Source organism: Poecile atricapillus, chromosome 1 (assembly GCF_030490865.1).
Source record: "Poecile atricapillus isolate bPoeAtr1 chromosome 1, bPoeAtr1.hap1, whole genome shotgun sequence".
In the NCBI taxonomy this organism is placed as follows: domain Eukaryota; kingdom Metazoa; phylum Chordata; class Aves; order Passeriformes; family Paridae; genus Poecile; species Poecile atricapillus.
In genome coordinates, this window is record NC_081249.1 from 157,859,393 (window position 1) to 157,879,280 (window position 19,888).

General features: G+C 40.8%; 1 protein-coding gene across 1 annotated transcript; it reads right to left on the minus strand.

Annotated features, from left to right (window-relative positions):
* Nucleotides 1-942: 942 nt before the first annotated feature.
* FBXO33 (F-box protein 33) lies at nt 943-18,018 on the minus strand. Its single transcript, XM_058829675.1, has 4 exons — nt 16,496-18,018; nt 9,952-10,062; nt 6,361-7,046; nt 943-2,928 (listed from the first exon to the last, which is right to left on the minus strand). Exons 1-4 carry the CDS (start codon nt 17,440-17,442, stop codon nt 2,657-2,659), a joined length of 2,016 nt encoding a protein of 671 aa, XP_058685658.1. The 5' UTR covers nt 17,443-18,018; the 3' UTR covers nt 943-2,656.
* Nucleotides 18,019-19,888: the final 1,870 nt, after the last annotated feature.

Genomic DNA, 19,888 nt, shown 5'->3' on the forward strand with positions numbered 1-19,888 from the left:
TCGTTTCTGGCTTTTTCTGTGTGACTTCCTGAAATCTTCAACACTTCACAACCAAACTTCAGGCTCAGATGCTGCTGAGCAGTCACCACCAGATTTATCTGCGACATAAACCTCCCTCCTGAGGCTGAGCCCTGAAAGGCACCAAGACAAGTCCCAATATTTCACTTTACTGGAACATGAAAAGCTGTAACTGTATTTACCTTATCTTTATTACCCATAGCATCTCTTCAGTAAGTTGGCAAATGATCTTGCTTACCAAATCTGGAAGATCTAGGAAACTGCTTGAACAAGCAGTGTGCAATTTTCCCACTTGGCAGCAGTTTGGGCTATCGTAACGTGAAGCTCAGAAGCTCAAATAAAGTCCGTGCTTGGCATGCACACACTGACCAGCCACTCTGACAAGCCTCACAGCACAGCCAGCCATTGCAGGGCACAGCAGCTCTCCAACAGCTGAGCAGACATCTGCAGCTTTCATTCAGAAGGCACAGCTGTGTACTCTGAGGACGGATAAAACGTCAAACTGAAGCGTTGCAGGTATTCATAATCTATTTAATAGTGGGACACCAAAGAAGTACTACACATTTTTCTTGAGCACATTAGATTTTGATTTAAGCAATTGCAATTGATGCAGTAATTTCTCAAAAATAGTCTTCTATAGTCTACAATCCACAGTTTACTGTATCAGTCTAATAGGTCATATAATGATATATTGTTTGTGCTAACTGGTCTGATCTCTAGCAAAGCATCCTTCCCATTCCTCCACCACCCCAAAAAATGTTGACAAAATTCAGCCAAATTAAAAAAAATCGTGTGACTTATTTTAGATTTTTCTGCTGACCTAAACACAATGGGAGCTACTAGTTATACACATCTTATGAACGATGTTGCATTTTAATTCTAAAAATCTTCATGCTGATAACAATAAAGTATTTTATACAGCGATCAATTTTTAATGCTTTATTCATTGATTAAAAGAATATAACATTTAACATAAACCATACAACATCAGTCATCAATTCAAACATTCAGCTGGTTTCCTTACATTTTCTGTCAGGAGTTTTTTTTTAATCTGATCACATTTATAAGATAAAATCTCACCACATCTGGCATATACACACACTGTGCCAGTGGATTCACTCTACTGATGTACATATAAAATCCGCATGGTATGTGCTCACTGGAGACAAAACAGCGCACACCTGTCAAAAGGTCATTTTAATATAAGATGGTAAAACCATTTGTAAAACACATATAAACTTTTTCCATAAATAGAATCATATCTGGACATCTGTTGCATAAATTGTGTTTTCCAAAGCTTACAATATAGCAGCCAGGTCTCAGCACTGCTGGGCACCCACGTTGGCCACTTACTTTATTATTGCAGACTGTCCTTTAAACATTAAATGCACAACATTCGTACCACTTAAAACTGGGGTCAGGTGGAAGTCTCACAGAGACCACGTCTGTACCGCGGTTGCCCTGAAACAGTTACATCGGCTTCTAAAGCCTCTCAGATATAACAAGATTTTAAAACATACTTCATGGAATGTTCTTCATGCATCATAGCAGCTCATACCTGTGATAGAACAAGCTTTGTATTTGTTTCCTTTCCTTCCTTTACATTCACTATTCACAGTGAAACAGGTGCATGTTTGTTAAGAGTTCTGAGGTTGCTGACTGAGCCACAGCACAGCTGTGTACCACAGGTCGAAATTCGACCTTATATATTACAATCTAGCAGTATCTGGCTGGCCAAAAGTTGGCCTACCCCTGCCAGCATGTGGGCACTTCTTCGTTTTTAATCTATTCTTTGGCAGCTGACACAGGCGCTGACAGAGAAAATCCAGTGACTTGGTTGTTAGGGATTTCACGACTAATGTTTGTTTGCAGGTGTAGACCTTTGTATTGAAATCTTCACTGTTACGCGTTTACCTCACCGGAGTGCACATTTCTTGCTTTTTCCTTTTAAACTTTGGCCCAAAGCTAACTTTTAAGGAAGATGACAGAACATGAGAACAAACAAGGAGGAGTTTGCAAAGAATCCAAAAGACTACAGCTTTGTGGAGTGAATCTGTAAGTGCAGGAGCCTGAACACTAGTGTTTCACACCACTGCTTAGCAGCTAAGGAAAGCCGAGAATGGAGTTAAGCCATGCTGCAGAATCCGCATGTGAAATCAAGCAAGGTAAGAGTCTTACAGTGAACAGCCCTGGATAGACTTCTCGTCCCTTAAGCCTATTAAGTAGCATGCTACTGGATTAAGCACACAATGACAGCATAGAAATCCACTGGGCTATGGATATGGGTATTAAAAACAGTTGGCTCCCAAGCACAGGACTCCAATATAATAGCAAAATAATTCAAAATGCAGTTACTCAATTAAAGTAAAGTTAGCCGGCAACCTCAGACAGCCTTTGGCTGTATCTTTGCAAGGTTTGGTAGACGAGTCCATTAACCGTGAAAACCCTAAACACTGCCACTTTCAGCTTCTAAACCAATACCCGACTACGTTCTTTGATCAAGAAGTAGAATACACATATATAATTCTATATAGCTAATACTGATTAAACACAGCACAAAAGGGGTTAATTCACACTACCAAAAAAACATAATAGGACCCTACTTGCATATGTAACCACAGGAATTGTAAATAAGGAGCTAAATGCCTTCACTGAAGCTTTGCATCTCTCTGTAAAAGTGACGGGTTGGCTCAGTGAAGACACTGAGCAGTTCTATGTCCATGACAGCATGCCAAGGGCGACCCAATCCAAGAGACACTTGCTCAATGAAATTGTGTACTGGATCCACATCCTGATCAGCCAGTTCTCCTTGGTCGAATTCAATGCTTTCTTCTGTGACTTCCAGTACTTTCAGGTCAGAGCCACGAAGACGAGCAATTGCTATAAGATTATGAGCCCAGACCGTGTAACCTATGGGGAAACACAAAGGTGCTCTGTCATTTTCCTACAAGGCGTTTTCTTACTTTTAGTACTTAATACCAGACCATCCCAATATCCCAACCTATTCTATCATGTTCCATCTGACAGAATTCCCCTAGGGCACGGTGGGGGCTTTCTGGTTTCAAGTAGCGAAGCCCTCATTTTACACTCTGAATAAGAAAGTATAAAAATATTTCAGATACTTTAATCAAGCTTTTCTAGATTTTTTTCTCCTACTTGCAAAGCAGTGCAGTAAGTTATATATAAAATTTCAAACCTCCTGTGATCTACTCTGTAGTAAAATTAGAATGAAAAAAGTTATCAATTAACTGAATGCATGAACGGACTGCTTAAAAACTCTGTTTATGCTAGAAAAAAAGATTTGCTTTCATTGCTTTATAAAGTAGACTTATTAAAAAAAAACAACACAACAAACAAGCCACCACCAAACAAACAAAAACTCAGCACGCACACAAACCGGAAGCCTCTGCAGCCTCTTCAGGTCACCCCAGTGTGTGTGTACACATATATCTATGTATGTGTAAAAAAACTAAAAAATGAATCTTGTTATTCTGAGATAAACTATAATTACAAAGCTTTCCTCTCTTCACACTATATATTAATATTCCTCTTTAAAAACTCCTACTCCCCAGTTACCTGTAAGCTTTCTGTACCCTGGCTAAGAGAAATGCAAAGCTCCTCCCTATTCAGATGCAAACCACAGATGGTCTGGGAACTTCCCTTTTGGGGAGCTCTGCCAAATCAGCCCTTCCACTGCAAAAGGCAAGGCTCATTTCTGCCTTCATCATGATTCTCGCAGGTGTTAAGCTTCTTGGTGAGATGCCCAAGTAGATTCCAAGTAAAGCTGCAGTCTGCACAATATTTGAACTGGGAAAGCTAAACTGCTGAGAAGCAAAAGCTAACTGTGGTTTTGTCTTCCAACAATGCAGTTAACATGCCCTTCATGATAATGTATCAAAATAAAATAGATAAAAATAATAGATAAAATAAAATAGAGAATGAAGAAAATATGTAAAAGCAATAAAGAAAATAAATATCCATTCTGTTTCCTTTTACTCTTTACTATTGTGTCTCTGGAAATATGTTAGGGTATGTTTTCAACAAAGAAGCCTGCCCACATCTGTAAGGCTCATTTCTGGTATATTAACTCGTGGAAAGGCATGAATTCCCACAATCTTCATCTCTGGATACTTCACCTCCAACACAACTGTCCAAAGAAGATGAAGCCGTCTTAATTCAGGTGGCTTAATTCAATGTCCCTTCCTTAAGAGGGACATTGAACTCAATGGAAAATTCCTCCCTGTATGATGACACACTCCTGTCAAGACATGTCACACCACCTTCCAGTTATCTTGACTGTAAAGGAACTTATTAAAGAAATCCTTGAAAGCAAGAAAGCAAGTGCAAGAATAAAGGGAAGAAGAAGAAAAAAAAAAAAAAAAAGCACCCTTCATGTGGTCAGGTATATGGCTTTTGTTGTAACTTTTTATGGTGAGATCCTCTATGCACTAGAACAACCATCTTATTCCCAACTTAGTCTCATTTTAAATTAACTCTCCTTTCAAAAGCTCTGCCTGAAATTTGTGACCTCCCAGCTGCCAGAAAGTCTCTGTCCAGCTAAGTATTCAGAGGTAAGAGGAAATTATTACTTCACTACTAGTATCACTGAACAACAAATTTACCATGAACACACTGTAATTTGTTCTTCCTTGCTGGCAAAAATTTCAACTTTAGTTTTGCTCATGGACAGAATAAAACTTCACCAGTATGTTTATAACACAAAGTCATAAAAACCCATGTGGAAGTATCCTTCCCTTAAGGAGGAAATAAAAATAAAAAGGCCTTTGTTCTCACAGATGGACCACGCTTTGCAGTCACAGTGCTAGTATCCTGTCTCCATCCCATCCCAAATGGCCACAGACTCTTTACATCCTTTCTTCATTCTACAAGAATGTATTTAACATCTGCCTTCCTCTGGCTCCTGGACACACTGCCTTGGTGGAAAGATGATGATATCCCACAAAAGATAATCTTGAGGCAACCCATATAAAGTGTCCTTAACATATGTTTTCCCCTTCCTCTTTTGGTCAGTGACAAGTGGCAGCCAAAAGTAGATGTAAATCAAAGCTTTTTCAAAAGCAAATCTAGTACCAGAAGAGGAAACATACACACAAACACACACACACAAGCCTGGTATTAAATGATACGCAAGCTTATGTCCAGATGTTTCACTAGGTTTTAAAGTTAGATAATATATCAGAAGACTTTTCTGTAGCAGGATAATTTAAGGTAACACAATTTTAATTTTTTTAAAAGGTCCTCAAACATGTATCCAAATTTTAAAAGAAATTGCTAAAATCCACACCTAGACTGGTACAGTCATGTACCAGTACCCAAAATCTGTCTCACCTGGAAACTGTTAAGGAGAGACAGCTGAATTGATCATGCCTCCCCTGCCCCCAGCAATGATTTTTCAGTAAAAGACCACAAAAACAAAAAAAAAAAGAGAGCAAATACAGCAGGACATTGATTTCAACTGATAGAAATCTGAATGTCCAGCTCCTGCTGCTGAAGGTCTCCTGTTTGTACTGAACAACTGGAGACTTACTCCCCCAAGCAGTCTGAGGAAACACATTTATTCTTATGCAACACAATACAGTCATCGCTTAACTCGTTCATGCATCAGCAAAGTTGGTCTTGGTAAGCTGATTCCAGCAGAAATAAAAAAACATTATTCTGCATTATTTCAGTTTCAGGTGCCTTAAAATTTGCCACTGACATAACTTCTACCACCAAGTGCTCTATTGATAACAGAGCTGAATAAATTCTAAAAGTTATTTGCTACTATATGGCAAATAAATATGTGGGATAAACCTAGCTCTAGTATTACTGGTGACACCAACACACACAGTGAGGCATCCCCCCCCACATATTTTTCAGCCTTCATCTGATGTTAGCCTTACCAAATTGGTAAATTTCTTCTTCTCAGCTCTGGGGTACTTAACTCATGTTATTTACAAACAGGGAGCAAAATCATCTAATCTTGCCAGTATGTGAGCTCACAGAAAAACACCAAATGTTTTCAGTTCACATACACACAACGAGTGAAAACTTCCACAGGGCAGACCACTTGTAGGATAAGCCTCCTAGAATGCCCACTTCTTAAGCTATCCTCATTTCTCTGAGAAGTTTAATAAAATCCTACATAACTTCTCAACAGAAGTTAGTAAGATACAAGCATGTTTAAAACTCATATACAATAAACACCTTCAACAACAGCATGTATAGTAATGGTGCAGCAGCCTTTTGAGTAACATGCCACTAAAACACTCTGATTAGAAAGGCTGAAGGCTTGTAAATATTTAAAAGTCACATACTATGCCCGTGCAATGTGTTACCTACCATGAACAGCTAGGAGAGACAGTCTTGTGCACCTCCAGGCTAATAAGACAAGTGGATCTTCATTTCGGTTGTCACTGAGATCTGGGAAGGCAGACATATCTATCACATCATTCATTAGTATAAAATGAGTGAGGAACTTGTCATACTGCCTGGATATGAGGTCAACAACAGCCCCTGAAACACAAGTGACATAGCTGTCAAAGTGAATCCTCTCTAGGGGGATACTGGGCTTAAGAATCCTTAACATATCATCACTCTTGACATCAAAAGCCATTATATAGACCCGAAGATTAGTGCTGTTGCGAGTCAGCGCCTGCCAATTCTCATCTTTTGGCATATTGTCCAATGACTTGTGCATTATGGAAACACTGTGGACCAGGAGAGACAGTCGATGCAAAGGCACATGGTTGCTGTCAGCCAGGACTCTTGCCATTTCAGCTGTAAAATCACAGAAATCCAAAGCGAGCGAACGCAGATTCACAAAGCGCTCCAATTCAACCGCAGTGATAAGAGTGGTATTACCAAGGATGTGGTTGTCCAATAAGCTCAGATGTTCCATGGTGTTGGCTATGGGGTTTGATAAGGAGGACAATGATGTGGGAGTTACTATTTGCAGCATTAACCCACAAGACAGCCATTTCAATTGCCTGCTATTGCCTAATATCTCTTCAAACAGCTGTTGGATTCTGTAAGCAAACAAAACAGACAATGATCCTATTAAACATGGTTTAGTCTTAGCAACTGTGTACCATTCAATTTTTTTATTCAAGAATTATTCTTCCTTCATTTATAGCCTTATTCTGCAGGAAGATTCTATTATTATAGTTCTTGTCAACTGCAACCTGACTGCAGACCTCCCAAAGCATTTTAACATCTGCTGCACTTAAACAGTTAAAATTGTAAACTAAAAGAAATTTGTACTTTGTCTTCCAAAACAGTGACACACTGAACCTTCACTTCATGTATTTTCCAGCATGTATTTAACACCCTCCCACATACATTTTAAGGTTATGCAAATAAGAAAACCTGTAATGCCTTTCAAATGTAGCCCTTGTTTTTAAAAACAGCTTTTTGTATTTCCTAACTTCTCCAGAACTGCAAATTTATTATGGAAAAAAAGTAATTTTCAATGAAAGATGGCAGAAACTTGATTTTGAGAGTAAGTTAGAATGATGTGAAATTACCTGCTTGATTTGCTCATTAAAGGGTAAAGAACAAACATACAAGATTCTTTAAATAATTCCAAACGTACAACTAACTGTATTTTCAAGTGCCAACAGGTTCATGTTTTACCAAAACAACTTGGACCCAGTAACATTTCAATCACAAATTATCAGTGCCAGATTATTATGAATGTATTCTGATACACCCACCTCTCCTACCCCTTTTGTTTTTTTGTGAATAGATGTCCTTTACGTTAAGACATTTTGTTCAAGAAGGCAACAGAAGTATTTTAAATTTTCAATATTAAATTCAAATAGCACAGTCACACTCTAAAAACTTTCTTCATATAAGTATTTTTTCAGTCTTCACTCCAAAGCTGTAAAGACCCAAAAGAGTCCTCCTGCCCAAATGACAAGTGTTCTTTTAGCACATTAGACACATGTGTAAGTATTTGATCTCAAGGCCTGGTCAGCATTACAGAGAAGCAGTTGAGCCAGGCTATGACAGTCCCATAAAACATTAAGAAGTAAGATCCAGTCCAAAAATAGCAAAAATTTTTGTTCCCCAAATCAGGTAATGGTTTTGCACAGAACACTACTTTTATTGCTATGAGGACCTGTATACTTTATACATCTAAGCAAAAAAACATTACAAAATTTTTATTCTCATCCATGTCACTTTAACAGAGATAATGTCCAGGCAAAATTACAGGTTTAGGCCAGTATCCTAACTGACAGCAGAGGAACACTAGCACCTTTAGGTGACAGAAACAAGAAAAGCACATAGGGATATTTACCAAATATTACTCTACTTTCCAAAACTTTGTAACTCAATTCTGAACAGAGGTAGCTTTATGTATTTTGCAACTCTCAGAGACTTCACTTCTACAAATTCATGCAGGTTCCTCCCGTAGTGGAATAAGCGTTTAGCAAGCATAACACCCAATAATAAAGAACCCTGTAGTGTGATTACCCTCCTCTTCTTGCTTGCTCTGAACCTGTCACCTACTACCTTTGATGCCCCATAACCCTTTTGTTGTAATAAAGGTAAAAGATCAGTCCTCATTCATCCTGTCTCGGCAAATCCTTATTCACCCCCTCTCTTGCTTATGTGTGCTTTCTTGCTTCTCCTGTGAAGGTACTGGGGTTTGCAAGGCCTGACTTCACCCAAGTGGAAGAGCTGGTATGGTTATTGTACTTATATAACACCTCAGTTCCCAAGGTTTTGCCTAGGATAAATAACACGTAAAAAGACTTCAATATTTCCAGACTTCTCCAGACATTTTATTTTAAATTGAGGATTTGCAACTGTGACACAAATGAAACAGTTTTAAACAATGGTAAGACCCACAGACAGTGTAGTTTTTCTATTTTATTCCTAAATTCATTTAGAGTTAAGATGAACCTTATTTGGTGCTGGCAATGTTTGTTTCATAATTATGCTTGGCAATGCTTAAATTGAAGGCAGATTATCTCACAATCTCCAAAGAAAAAGATTCTACCACAGCAATATCAAATTTCTTCCAAAGACTCTTCCCTCACCCCATACACACCCACAAAAGGTTCTGTAATAGTTGCAGCAATGGTAGGATTTATTTTGTAATAGCCCAGGTAATCAATCTTAATAACATTTTTAGTATTTTACAGAACTATTGAAGGCAAATTTGAGGTGTTCAGTAGAATACTACCATCTATATCCCTCACTGCACTAAAAATCTGTTTAAATTGCAGTTCTTATACACCTTAAACATCTGAGCTTCTAAGAATATTGTTGCACTACCTGCAAAATTTAATAAAAAGAAATATGACACAGAACTCTGCAGCTCTAGGGTAGCTTTTCTCCCCAGTGGGAACTGAAGTAAGAAACTTTTAAAGAGACAGCAAATGCTTTAATGCAATCTGCATATCAACTATTTAGTGCAAGCACCAAAGTATTTATCCAAGTGTTTAGATTTGTGGTGCTAGTACAATGACCTGTAGGTCCTAAGAAAATTTTCTCCAGTTCTTAGCCTTTCAAGCAAACTTGAAAGAAAACATAAACACAAACACGTTCTCAACTCTTGTGAAATACAACAGATTACCTCCTTTTCTAATTTTTTTCATGTACAGCAATAGTAAGAGGTGCTGGTAAAGCCCCTCATCTCTCCTCCCCTTTTGTGGCATTAACATAGTATTGTTTCTAGAACACAATGAAAAGAGGAAAGAAAGGACTCTCACCGTGCTGAGAACGGAGGAAAAAAACATAACAAAAATACAACAGCCACAAAACCAGACTACTTAATGTAAATAGCAGGAAAAAGAATTTAGATTTTCACCCTGTTAAAAAACTTTAAAGCTTCTCACTGATGTATTTCAGGAATTTCTGTGTTCTCTTATCTATTTTTATTATTATTATCCTATATTTAATAATTTACAAATTATTACTTACTGCTTAATCTTCTTGCCATCAGGGTCAACCTTTCCAAGGTAGGTATTTGATATAGTTCCATGTTGCTGCAGAATGCTTATATCCCCAAAGAGACTCAACTTCTGGAGGTTCCTAGGAAACAACAAAACAAAAAGCAATCTGTATACAAAACTAAAATGGGGTGGGAAATCCTTCTGGATAAGACAAATGCAGGCAATAAACCCCATTATTACACAGGACACATAGTCTGTGTTGGGAAACTTTACTACTGTCCTGAAATGCAGGCATATATGGGACTACAGAAAATGAGACTGAAGTATAAAGGGGAAACAGGACTACACAAACTGCTGAAACCAGCTGTAAGAGCAAATACTGCTTTCCAGTCAGTCAGGAGTATCTTCAGCAGACCTAAAGCACCACAAGGAAAACTTATGAGTGGTTTCATGCAATTTTGAATCCTTGGAATATGTGTGTTAACTGTCACAGATGAAAACATCAAATACTCCTTTTAATACTTAGCACTGCATTTAATGCACAAGTAGAACACAACCACAAACAACCCTGCCTGAGCACTTACATCAGCTGGGTTACAAGTGGGAGGCCAAACCTGCTTCAATCAAGGCATCACAAACCTCAGGAAAAGCAAAAACTCCCCACACCCTAATCAGTGTCTAATTTCTGTTATATCAAAGTAGGGGAAACTTTTCTAATACTCCCCATCAGTAAGGGATAATGGTCAACCATGACATATGATTTTAACTTTTAGAAGGGATACCAAAAAATAAGTGAAAGAAGAACATCTGAGTTGATGTTGAACATGACACAGTGCACTAGATAGTCACTTTTCCTTTCCCTAGTTCAATTTTCTGACTTGCATCTTTTCTATTCCTAAAACAGATCAAGAAAGATGTATGCGAACGACTGCAGTTTTAAAGTAGCTGCGTAGCATTTACTATTAAGATCATTATTTTTGTAGCTAAGTTTTAGGTCAACATTTCTTTTATTTATATAAGCTATAAACTAGATTTACTCCTAACATGCAAGGGCTTGTCTACAATTGATAATTAACAAGGCAGAAACTCCAGTTTCACCACAAATGGACACATAAGTTAAATTAATCCTAAACAGTAGATGCCAATTAACCTGTAGCTCACAATTATGTGAGTTACCATAAATCCTTATTTCCTCTGGTTCACAAAGCATATGCTAGTATTTCAAACCAGCCTTGAGGAAAATGCAATACGGTTACCATGCTCAAAGCATAGGGAAGCTCTGGTACAGTTCACTACCTCCACAGTACAACCTGATATTCTACCAAGGTGGGGGGAGGATAAAAGGATCAAGTAGCCAAGTTTTACATTTTTTAGTCAGTATGAGTTGCAGTCTATAATTGTTATCTACCATAAATCATAATTTACCTGTTTTGAAGTTCCTGCATTCAAAAACAGCACACTGATTGCCTGAAATCTATTCACTGTTGCACCTGCTGCTTTTTTCCTATAGGATAACAACAACTTAATAGAAAGATCCACTAGCTTCATATAAAGTCTGACAAATACTGGAGTTAAATACATAGAATTTACAACTGTGTCTGAAATTCTGACCATTTAATATTATGTATTTTAAGTACAGGCCTATTGTACTGACGATACACTAAAATAAACTGAGCCTTAAAATATGATCAATATTCTACAAATCTCACTAAGACATTGCCTGATCTTACTGAAGAATAAGCTTGGCAGGAAAACCTAAAACACTGGTACACTCAACTGAGAATATTTTGGGCTCTTTTTTCATCAAAAGCTGTAAGAGATAGTCTGGTATGACAGGGAAGTAGCAGAAACCTCCACCTGGTGTGAGAAGTAGTGTTCACAGCCAATGCTAAAAATAAGCCTTTATCTTTTGATCTTGGTGACTTATTTGTGAGAGTCAAGAGCCAAAATGCAGTCTTCAGAACAGTTCTGAATCACCTGCACATTCACATCAAACACAGGTCTTGGTTTGTGCCACTCATACCTCCAGCCAGTGCTACAGTAGGATGTAAGCAGGCATTAAGAGAACCACCAAAGTACAGGACACATGGAACACTAATTACTAGCACCCCACACATTTTTACTCCATCTTTTTGACTGCCATTTCATGCAGTATAGAGATAAATGGAAAAGTTCTCTGCCTGAAAACCTCACCAATGACAATATCCAATTCTTTTTCCATTCATAGCACAGTTATTACCATCAACAAATCTGATCACAGTTCAACACAATGTTAGATATTTGCTATTATTTGCAGTGTTACAGAACTCCATGACATTCAGCTCACTGCTCATTTTCATTTCAGGGAGTCAGTAAAGTGATTGCTATTTAAATAAAATTATTTAACAGTTACTTATGACCTTTTCCTAGAAGTCATAATGGCATCTTAATCCTGTGTAGTATCTGTACATACAGCTGGGGGAAAACTTCTGTTTTGAAAAGATTTCTAAAACATTTATTTTCAACTAGCTCAAAAAGCACACTAGAAATAATAAGCTTCTTACTAGGCTCCATCTTCAGTTTTGGTTGGTCTTTTTTAATACCCAGTTAAAAAAAGCACAAAATGTCCTTGCTTACATTCAAGGCGAACAAAGTGGTAAGGCACATATTGTATTACTATACGAGTTTCTGCCAGTTTCAGCTGCCTGTTCAAACCAACAGAAAACATTTTATTATTAAAATGTTTTAGGTAATTAGAAAGCAACAAAAACAGATGCAGTCTACTGTTTTGAGCGATTCACCAATTTTTGGAAACTCCAAGAGATACCATACCTCAGGCAAGATAGCCCAGTTTTATAGTAATCTGCATTTTTGTTTCCATAGCAAAGATCAAGCAAGTCACACAATTTAACATGCTGCAGGAAAAGAGGGGTGTGTGTGTGTGTCACTACCTTCCTATCTTCCTTTGTAAGCAAAGAAGGAGGAGTAAAGGAGACTATACTTTGATACATAAAAGAACAGGATTTTCCTACTGAAGGACCACCAGGTGCTTATTAGCTGCTGTATGCACACAAGTGGAAACAAAGTTTGTCACACTCCCACCCTGCATTCTAGAACTTAGTTTTGAAAGATCAGCTCAAGAAGGTGCAGATCATGAGGATTTAAGAAACATCATGCCCACCCACACCCCTTTTTCTCAGTATTAAGTAGAATGCTAGCTTTTAAACAGTTAAACGCTTTGTTATTTTGCTGTCATAAATATAAAAGCTTATGGAAAAGTTATAGATCACTATAAATGCTACTTTAGTATCTCTTAATTAAACAAATGAAAGATTTTTAGAGCTCATCAAGACCCAATGATATTATTCCCAATATTTTGGGAGTAAAATGCTGCCACCCACAAAACAACTTGAGCTCTGCTTCAAATATGAGACAGACCTGGAACATACCTTTTTTGGATGGTAAGTGGCTGGCTGCAGGAATATTTGTCAAAAAAAATCTTTTTTTTTTTTTTAAAAACAAGTTGTGGACAAGTTATTTCCTTAATTTCATCAAAACTAGCAAAGGTCACTCCAAAATATTTTTCTAGAGACACCGATTTGCTTAGAAACTAGCAATTTTATGTTGTGCAGAAAATGCTCTTAGTAGCAAAACCACACATCATTCTCCTCTAGCCAAGAAAGCATTTAGAAATTTCATTACTTTCAGTAATTGCTTTTCTTAGGTCCAGTATTGTAAATCCTCAAGGAAATCTGTAGCCATTTGATGTACATGATTTTTCTTGCAAGGAGGAAGGTTGCTACTGCACTGCTTAGTAATAAATTTAAAACCCCAAAACAACATTACACAGTTAAGAAACAGCATCACAAAGGCAGATTTCTCCCTTTTCAGTTCTGAAGTGCAAGACGGAATGTTTTTTTAACTTATCTGCCAAAAAGCTATCATAAGGGCTGACAGGAGTTATGAAAGACTGTCCTGTTCTAAACTTAATTCCAAAAGGAATGCATTTACAGTGATTCAGCCATTGGACAAGTTAAAAATTTCCATTATTTTGGAAATTACAATAGCTATCTTGTGTACAGTGAAATACAGGGAAAAAAAGGAGGAATTATTAATAGTCCTTGAGTTACAGATAAATAAAGAGAAGCAGAGAAATTAATTAATTATGGACTGCAGTCCTTCCTTGGACAAAACTAAGTATCAGGCAGGTGACAATGCCTCTGGTTTAGACATTATGTGGTCACAGTAAGAACTAAGCAGCAATTTGGCATATGTTAATACTCCTTCTCACCTCTTTTCTATCTCAAAAATCTGCTTAAATAACTAATACCCAGTGTTCTACCTGAAAACTAATTAGTTATATGTAGTTACTTTGCAAGGAAAAAAAATCAGACATAAAAATAAACTGAAAACCTAGTCTGTTCAAGGGGGAAAAAAAAAGTCTATTCTGAAAGTAAAACTGAAAAAAGGTCAAATGTTTAATGTCAATTATGCCACTCTTCCCCCAGTTTTTAAAATGCTCATAAAAAAAAACCCCTGCTGTAATAACCAGGTACCCTGTACTCCCCAGTCATGCACCATTCATTTAAATCCAAAAGAGCAGCATAGAAACTATTTAGGAACAGCAAGAAAGTATGGCAATGCAAAATCCTATCAAAGTTAGTAACTCTTCATCGCTGTCTTACCACCAAAATTATACTAATCTATCACAGAACAGGTAATAGAGAAACAATTACTTCTGCACAGTATTTTACTATAGTCCTGAGTCAGTGTGCATACAGAATCTGTAAAATGAACTTCAGAAAGCCAGTGTCCTTGTACAGATTTCAGATAAGGCTATGGAGAATTTCTCAAAAGAAAAAGTGTATCAAAAGCCTTCTAACATCTCAGTTAATTTTGACAGCCTTGCATTTCAGTGACGAAAAAAAGAAACAATTTCGTTTTCTAACAACACCCCCATGAAAAGTCTCCTGTAGAAAATACTTATTTTAAAATTCCAAGCCCATGTAATGGTATTTGTCTCACATCAGACAATCACCACAATTACTTCAACATTTTTTCTTCTTATAATACTAGTTAGATTTCCCACAGATTCAACAGTTAAGTGAAAGCTCCTGAAATGCAAGAGAACACAAATCAAGACAGATGATTATGATTTGCACGCCAAGTATTCATAGGTCATGAAATAAATTAAGATAAAGGTGAGCTGGGAATAATGAGCTGTTTTCTGAAGTGAGGTCTGTAACTCTCAGCCATCGCAGCTGCACCACAGGAAGTACCTGCTGGGTGCAACAGAGCAGAGGAACTGAGACTTCACACACCACATTTGCATTCATCTCAAACCAACAAGGAATTGCATTTAAAGTTCTCTTGCTACAATTCAAAATAAAGACACAAGGAAGGCCTCAAGCTACTCTCTAATACCTCTGGAATCAAAGGGGGCGGTAACAAGATCATGACTCAGTTGCAGTTTTTTAAAGGCCATCCCACAAGGTTTAATTCATCCTAAAGATACTCTGAAATACTAGCAGTTCTTCTTCCCTTGATAGGTGAATCTATATGCACACAGAGGGAAAATAATATTAACTATTTCCTAGCCTAACACCTACATGGCTTTCCAAACTCATCATAACTTAAATGTAATATCCCTGCTTTCCTGTCTTACGTGCTGACTAGAGGCCACATATTAGGATATCTGATTATTATCTTATTATCTCTATCATACCCACACACAGTGAAAAGAATGCAAGTATTTCTGTGTTAAAGACCTCAAAGCTGAGGAAATTATCTAACCTGCCAAAATAAGTGTGAAAAACACATCTTAAATACAAACCACAGAAAAATATTTCTAGCATTTAAATTCGATTAGGCCAAGAAAGTCCTACGTGTGAACCTTTTTTTCAACAAGCACAAGAACATAAAACTTCCTCAAACCTCAGATTAGCAGGTAAGAGGAGAGCTGGCATGAAAGCTCAGCTTTTCTATAGCAAAAGACCTCATGGCTAGAAAGGTGAAGGTATTTTACTGGGGCAGTAACTCAGCGTGCCAGAGCTGTAATTTTAACTCCCCCTGACTAATTTCTCATTACATACTTTTTTTCAAGCATACACAAGGTCTAAAGTCTGCCCGTACTAAGCCTTATTTTAAGTGAGAAAGCTGCCTTGTTATGCAGTAAATTCAAACTCCTGGCTCTCACTTGGTCCGTTCGAGCTGCATTCCCCGTTTCCATCTAAAAGACGAAGAACTTTTTTATCACTGCAGCTGTATTTGTTCTGCGTATTGACCAGCTGCTCGCCGACCGGACGTCTGAGCGTTTATATTCCTCATCAAACTACACTACATGATAAAAATTTGATAGTTTGATGCGGCTGTCCCCGTTTCTGCCCAACTCACAGCCTCAAACACACACACACACACACACACACACACACACACAGAGCGGCTCCAAGGCCAGCCCCAGCACGAACCGGCCGGCGCCGGCTCGGGCGTTGTTTCCGCCCGCAGAAACCGGCGGGACGGCTGCACCGGGCCCTGCGCGGCCCGGGGGGCTCCGTCTGTCCCCACGCCCGGCACCGCCGCTCCCCCGGCGGTACCTGTTGTTGCGGACGCTGCTCAGGACGCACAGCACCAGCTCCAGGTAAGTCCTCAGCAGGTCGAGCCAGCGCGGGCTCAGCGGCGGCGGCGCCTCCCCGTCCCCCGCCACCACGGCGCCCTCGCCCGCCGCCGCCCCGCCGCCGCCGGTGGGGTAGTTGTCGGCGGCGAACTGTACGCGGAGCTCACGGACGAACCAGCCGCACTTGCGCATGAGGAACTCGAGGCGCGGGCGCTCGGCGGGCGAGACGCGGAGGCTGAGGCGGAGGCGCGGCCACAGCGCCGGGTAAAAGAGGCACTCTCGCCAGTGCGAGCAGGCGGCCGAGGCCCGCAGCCGGTCGGGGGCCGCTAGGAAGGAGAAAATGTGGACCACCAGCTCGCTGGGCAGGGAGCCGGCGCCCACCGCCTCCCCGCACACCGACATCCCTGGCGCCGGCCCCAGCCCCGCGGCGGCGGCCCCGGGCGGCGGCCCCGGCCTGGCCTGCGGCTCCTGCGACACAAACAACAACATCAATGACACGGCGCGGGGGGGCGGGCGCCGGCCGGGACGCGCCTGCTGCCGGGACGCACCACCCGCGCCGCCGCCGGGGGGGGGGAGGCGAAGGGGCGGAGCGGCCGCTACCACTGCCCGGCACAGCAGGGAGAGGCGGGCCGGACTACCTAGTCGTGAGGGCAGCGTGCGAAGAAAGACAGCGCCGGCGCCGCGCTCCGGTTCTGCGAGGCCGCGAGAGCCGCCGCGGCGGAGGGAGGAGGGCTCACCCCGCGGGGAAAGTGGAACGTGCCGGCGGTGGGCTGGGAGGCGGAGCCGTCGCGCCCGCCCCGCGGGGGACGTTGGCCGTTCGGCCCCCCGTGCCGGCGGCGCGGCCCCCCCGCTCCCCGCCCCTCCGGCGGCTCCCAACGCAGTGCGGCGGAGCCTCCTGCCCGGGCCGCGCCCGGGAGCACATTCCATGCGGGCTCCGCAGCGGGAGCGCCGGCCGCTGCTGGGGGGCAGGCGCGGGACGGCCCCCGCCGGGCGCGCCTGCCCCTCGCACCGGTGTTCAGGAAAACTTGGGAACGGTGTTGGTGGTGTCTGGTGGCGGAGGCCCGTATGGGACCGCACGTACGCATTTGAGCCAGCAGAATTACCTCAGCAGCATTCCTGCCGCTGCCGCGGGAAACGCGCTGACTACGCAGGAAAGGTGGAGCGCGGCAGACACCGACATGTGACAGAACCGGGTGCGAGCTTGGGGAGATACAGGAGAAAATCCTCCAAATCTTAGTACTCTCGGTTTCTTAAATCTCATCCGCTTTTATAACATCCGTGCCAACATCCGCTGTAGGTGTGTAAAGGCGACATCTATGTACACAGAGTTTTGAGAGAATTTCAGCCTGTTACGTGCTGATGCTGTAAAGGCTGAGCAACGAACTGATGGTAATTACACACATTTTTATAATTAAAAAACCTAATGGAAATAAAATTGAGTACTGCCAGTATCTTGGAACAATGGACAGTTTCTGTAACAACTTTATATCTGAGTGTTCAGAAATGTACACACCAAATAATAAAAGATGTGCTAATAGAAATGAAGTCTAGATTTCTCCATAAACAGAGCAGGCACACATTATAACCAGATTAATCAACAACCAAATCTAAACCACCGCTCTCCCTTTACTCCATGACTAGCCATTTCTGCTATCTCACAGCAGGGTGAAAAACCAGTATCACTTATCTTTTCTTTAATCTGGTCCTGGGGGAAATGTGTCTTCCATTTCTCCTTGATTGGAGAGAAGGAGCCTGTAGAGGCAAATGTTATCATAAAAGTAAGACTATAGGAAATTCCCAGCCAGCCAGTTCTCTCATCGGGGACCAGTGTTGCTTCACACACCTGCACAAGTGATTTGAAACAGCATAAACAACTCAGGTAAGTGCTGTGCTACTCCCACTGCAGATTTCACCAAAATTCCCCAGGCAGTCAAGATGCAAGTTCTGAAGCAGCCAAACTCCTCTGGCCTAGAAGGATGCAAATGAAAGGAACTTAGGCGCCTACATGTCTCCATATTTTAATATCTACTCAACGATTCCCCATTGTTGAGCTGGTGATGAGTCAAAGGACTTCCGAGATTACTGGGTATCTTAATGTAAAACAGCATCAAGCTTTATGATTCAGTTTCTTTGGATTACCAATGTAGCATCAAGAAAAGTTGGTTTATGAAGTTAGTAGTTCTGCATTTATAGTTAAACTTTGTTGGACTGTATTGGATCAGCAATACAATGGCATGCTGCCTTAGGGAAACTTTCCTGTCTGATTATCCAGGAGCTACTCTGGCAGTCACACTCTCACCACCTAAATTAGGACCAAAACCCCTTCCCAGTGGGCAGCTCCAGTGAGCCTGGCTCCCCATACACCCCCACACTCACACAGTCAGACAAGGTTTCCTTACCATCTCAATGCCAGGTTTCCCATAGCAGAGTCTCAGTGGTCCCAATCCTTAAAATAATTCAGTCTTGGTGCAATAACCAAATAAGACTTTGAGCTGGGACCTTGTACAAAGGAAACCCTGGGTTTTTATACCCTCACAGTCCAAGCATGGTAACATTTGAGGGTCCTTGGCCCCTGCCATGTCTCTGAGTGTCCAATAACCTACCTGGCTGGGCCACAGGTCCCTGAGCTTGTCAAAGGGTTGTCAGTTCATGGCCTCTTGCCTTGGACTCCAGCCATCCAGAGAGCTCAATCTGCAGCTTGCATTGCACCTGCAAATCCAGCTACCTGCACTGAATATATTCCTCAAGAGTACAGTGAGATAGTCTTTTACTGTTACTGTTGCATGGTCATTTAATGAGCTCTAGCTTTTTGGGATTGTGTTAAAAGATTCAGTCTCAGGAGCTATCACTTTCAGTTTTGTAGGCTTGAATGAATGAATCTGTCTAAAGCTTCAGGCCACCACAACTATAGCTGAGTAGTCCAACATGACAAATGCCAGACTTTCTAGGTTCTCTGATACAATCCCTCTGCAGGAGGAGTATGGCACTGAGACAGCCCAGTCTCTGAAGCTGTTGATTCTGGGTGTTGAATCAGTTTTCCCTGCCTTGTACAACAGAAATGTGTTTCGGCTTGACTGAAAATTGATTTCACAGTGCAGGCTTTTGTTAGTATTAAAGCAATGCCTGCAAGCTGATGGGATAATTACCTCTGAAAAAGACATGCACCTAACTTGCTTGCAGTCTTTATGGAGTTACCAGGTGGCTCCAGCAGGTAGCTGGTCAATAGTCCTTTTGCTGAAGCACTAGGTTGTCAGTATGACTCCAATGCATTGTCCTCCATGAAGCCACTCATTGAACATTTAAAGCTGAGGGAGATAACTGTGAATCTTTATGCTGCAAATCAAATTTTTCAAATGTTTCTGAAAGGCAGTGT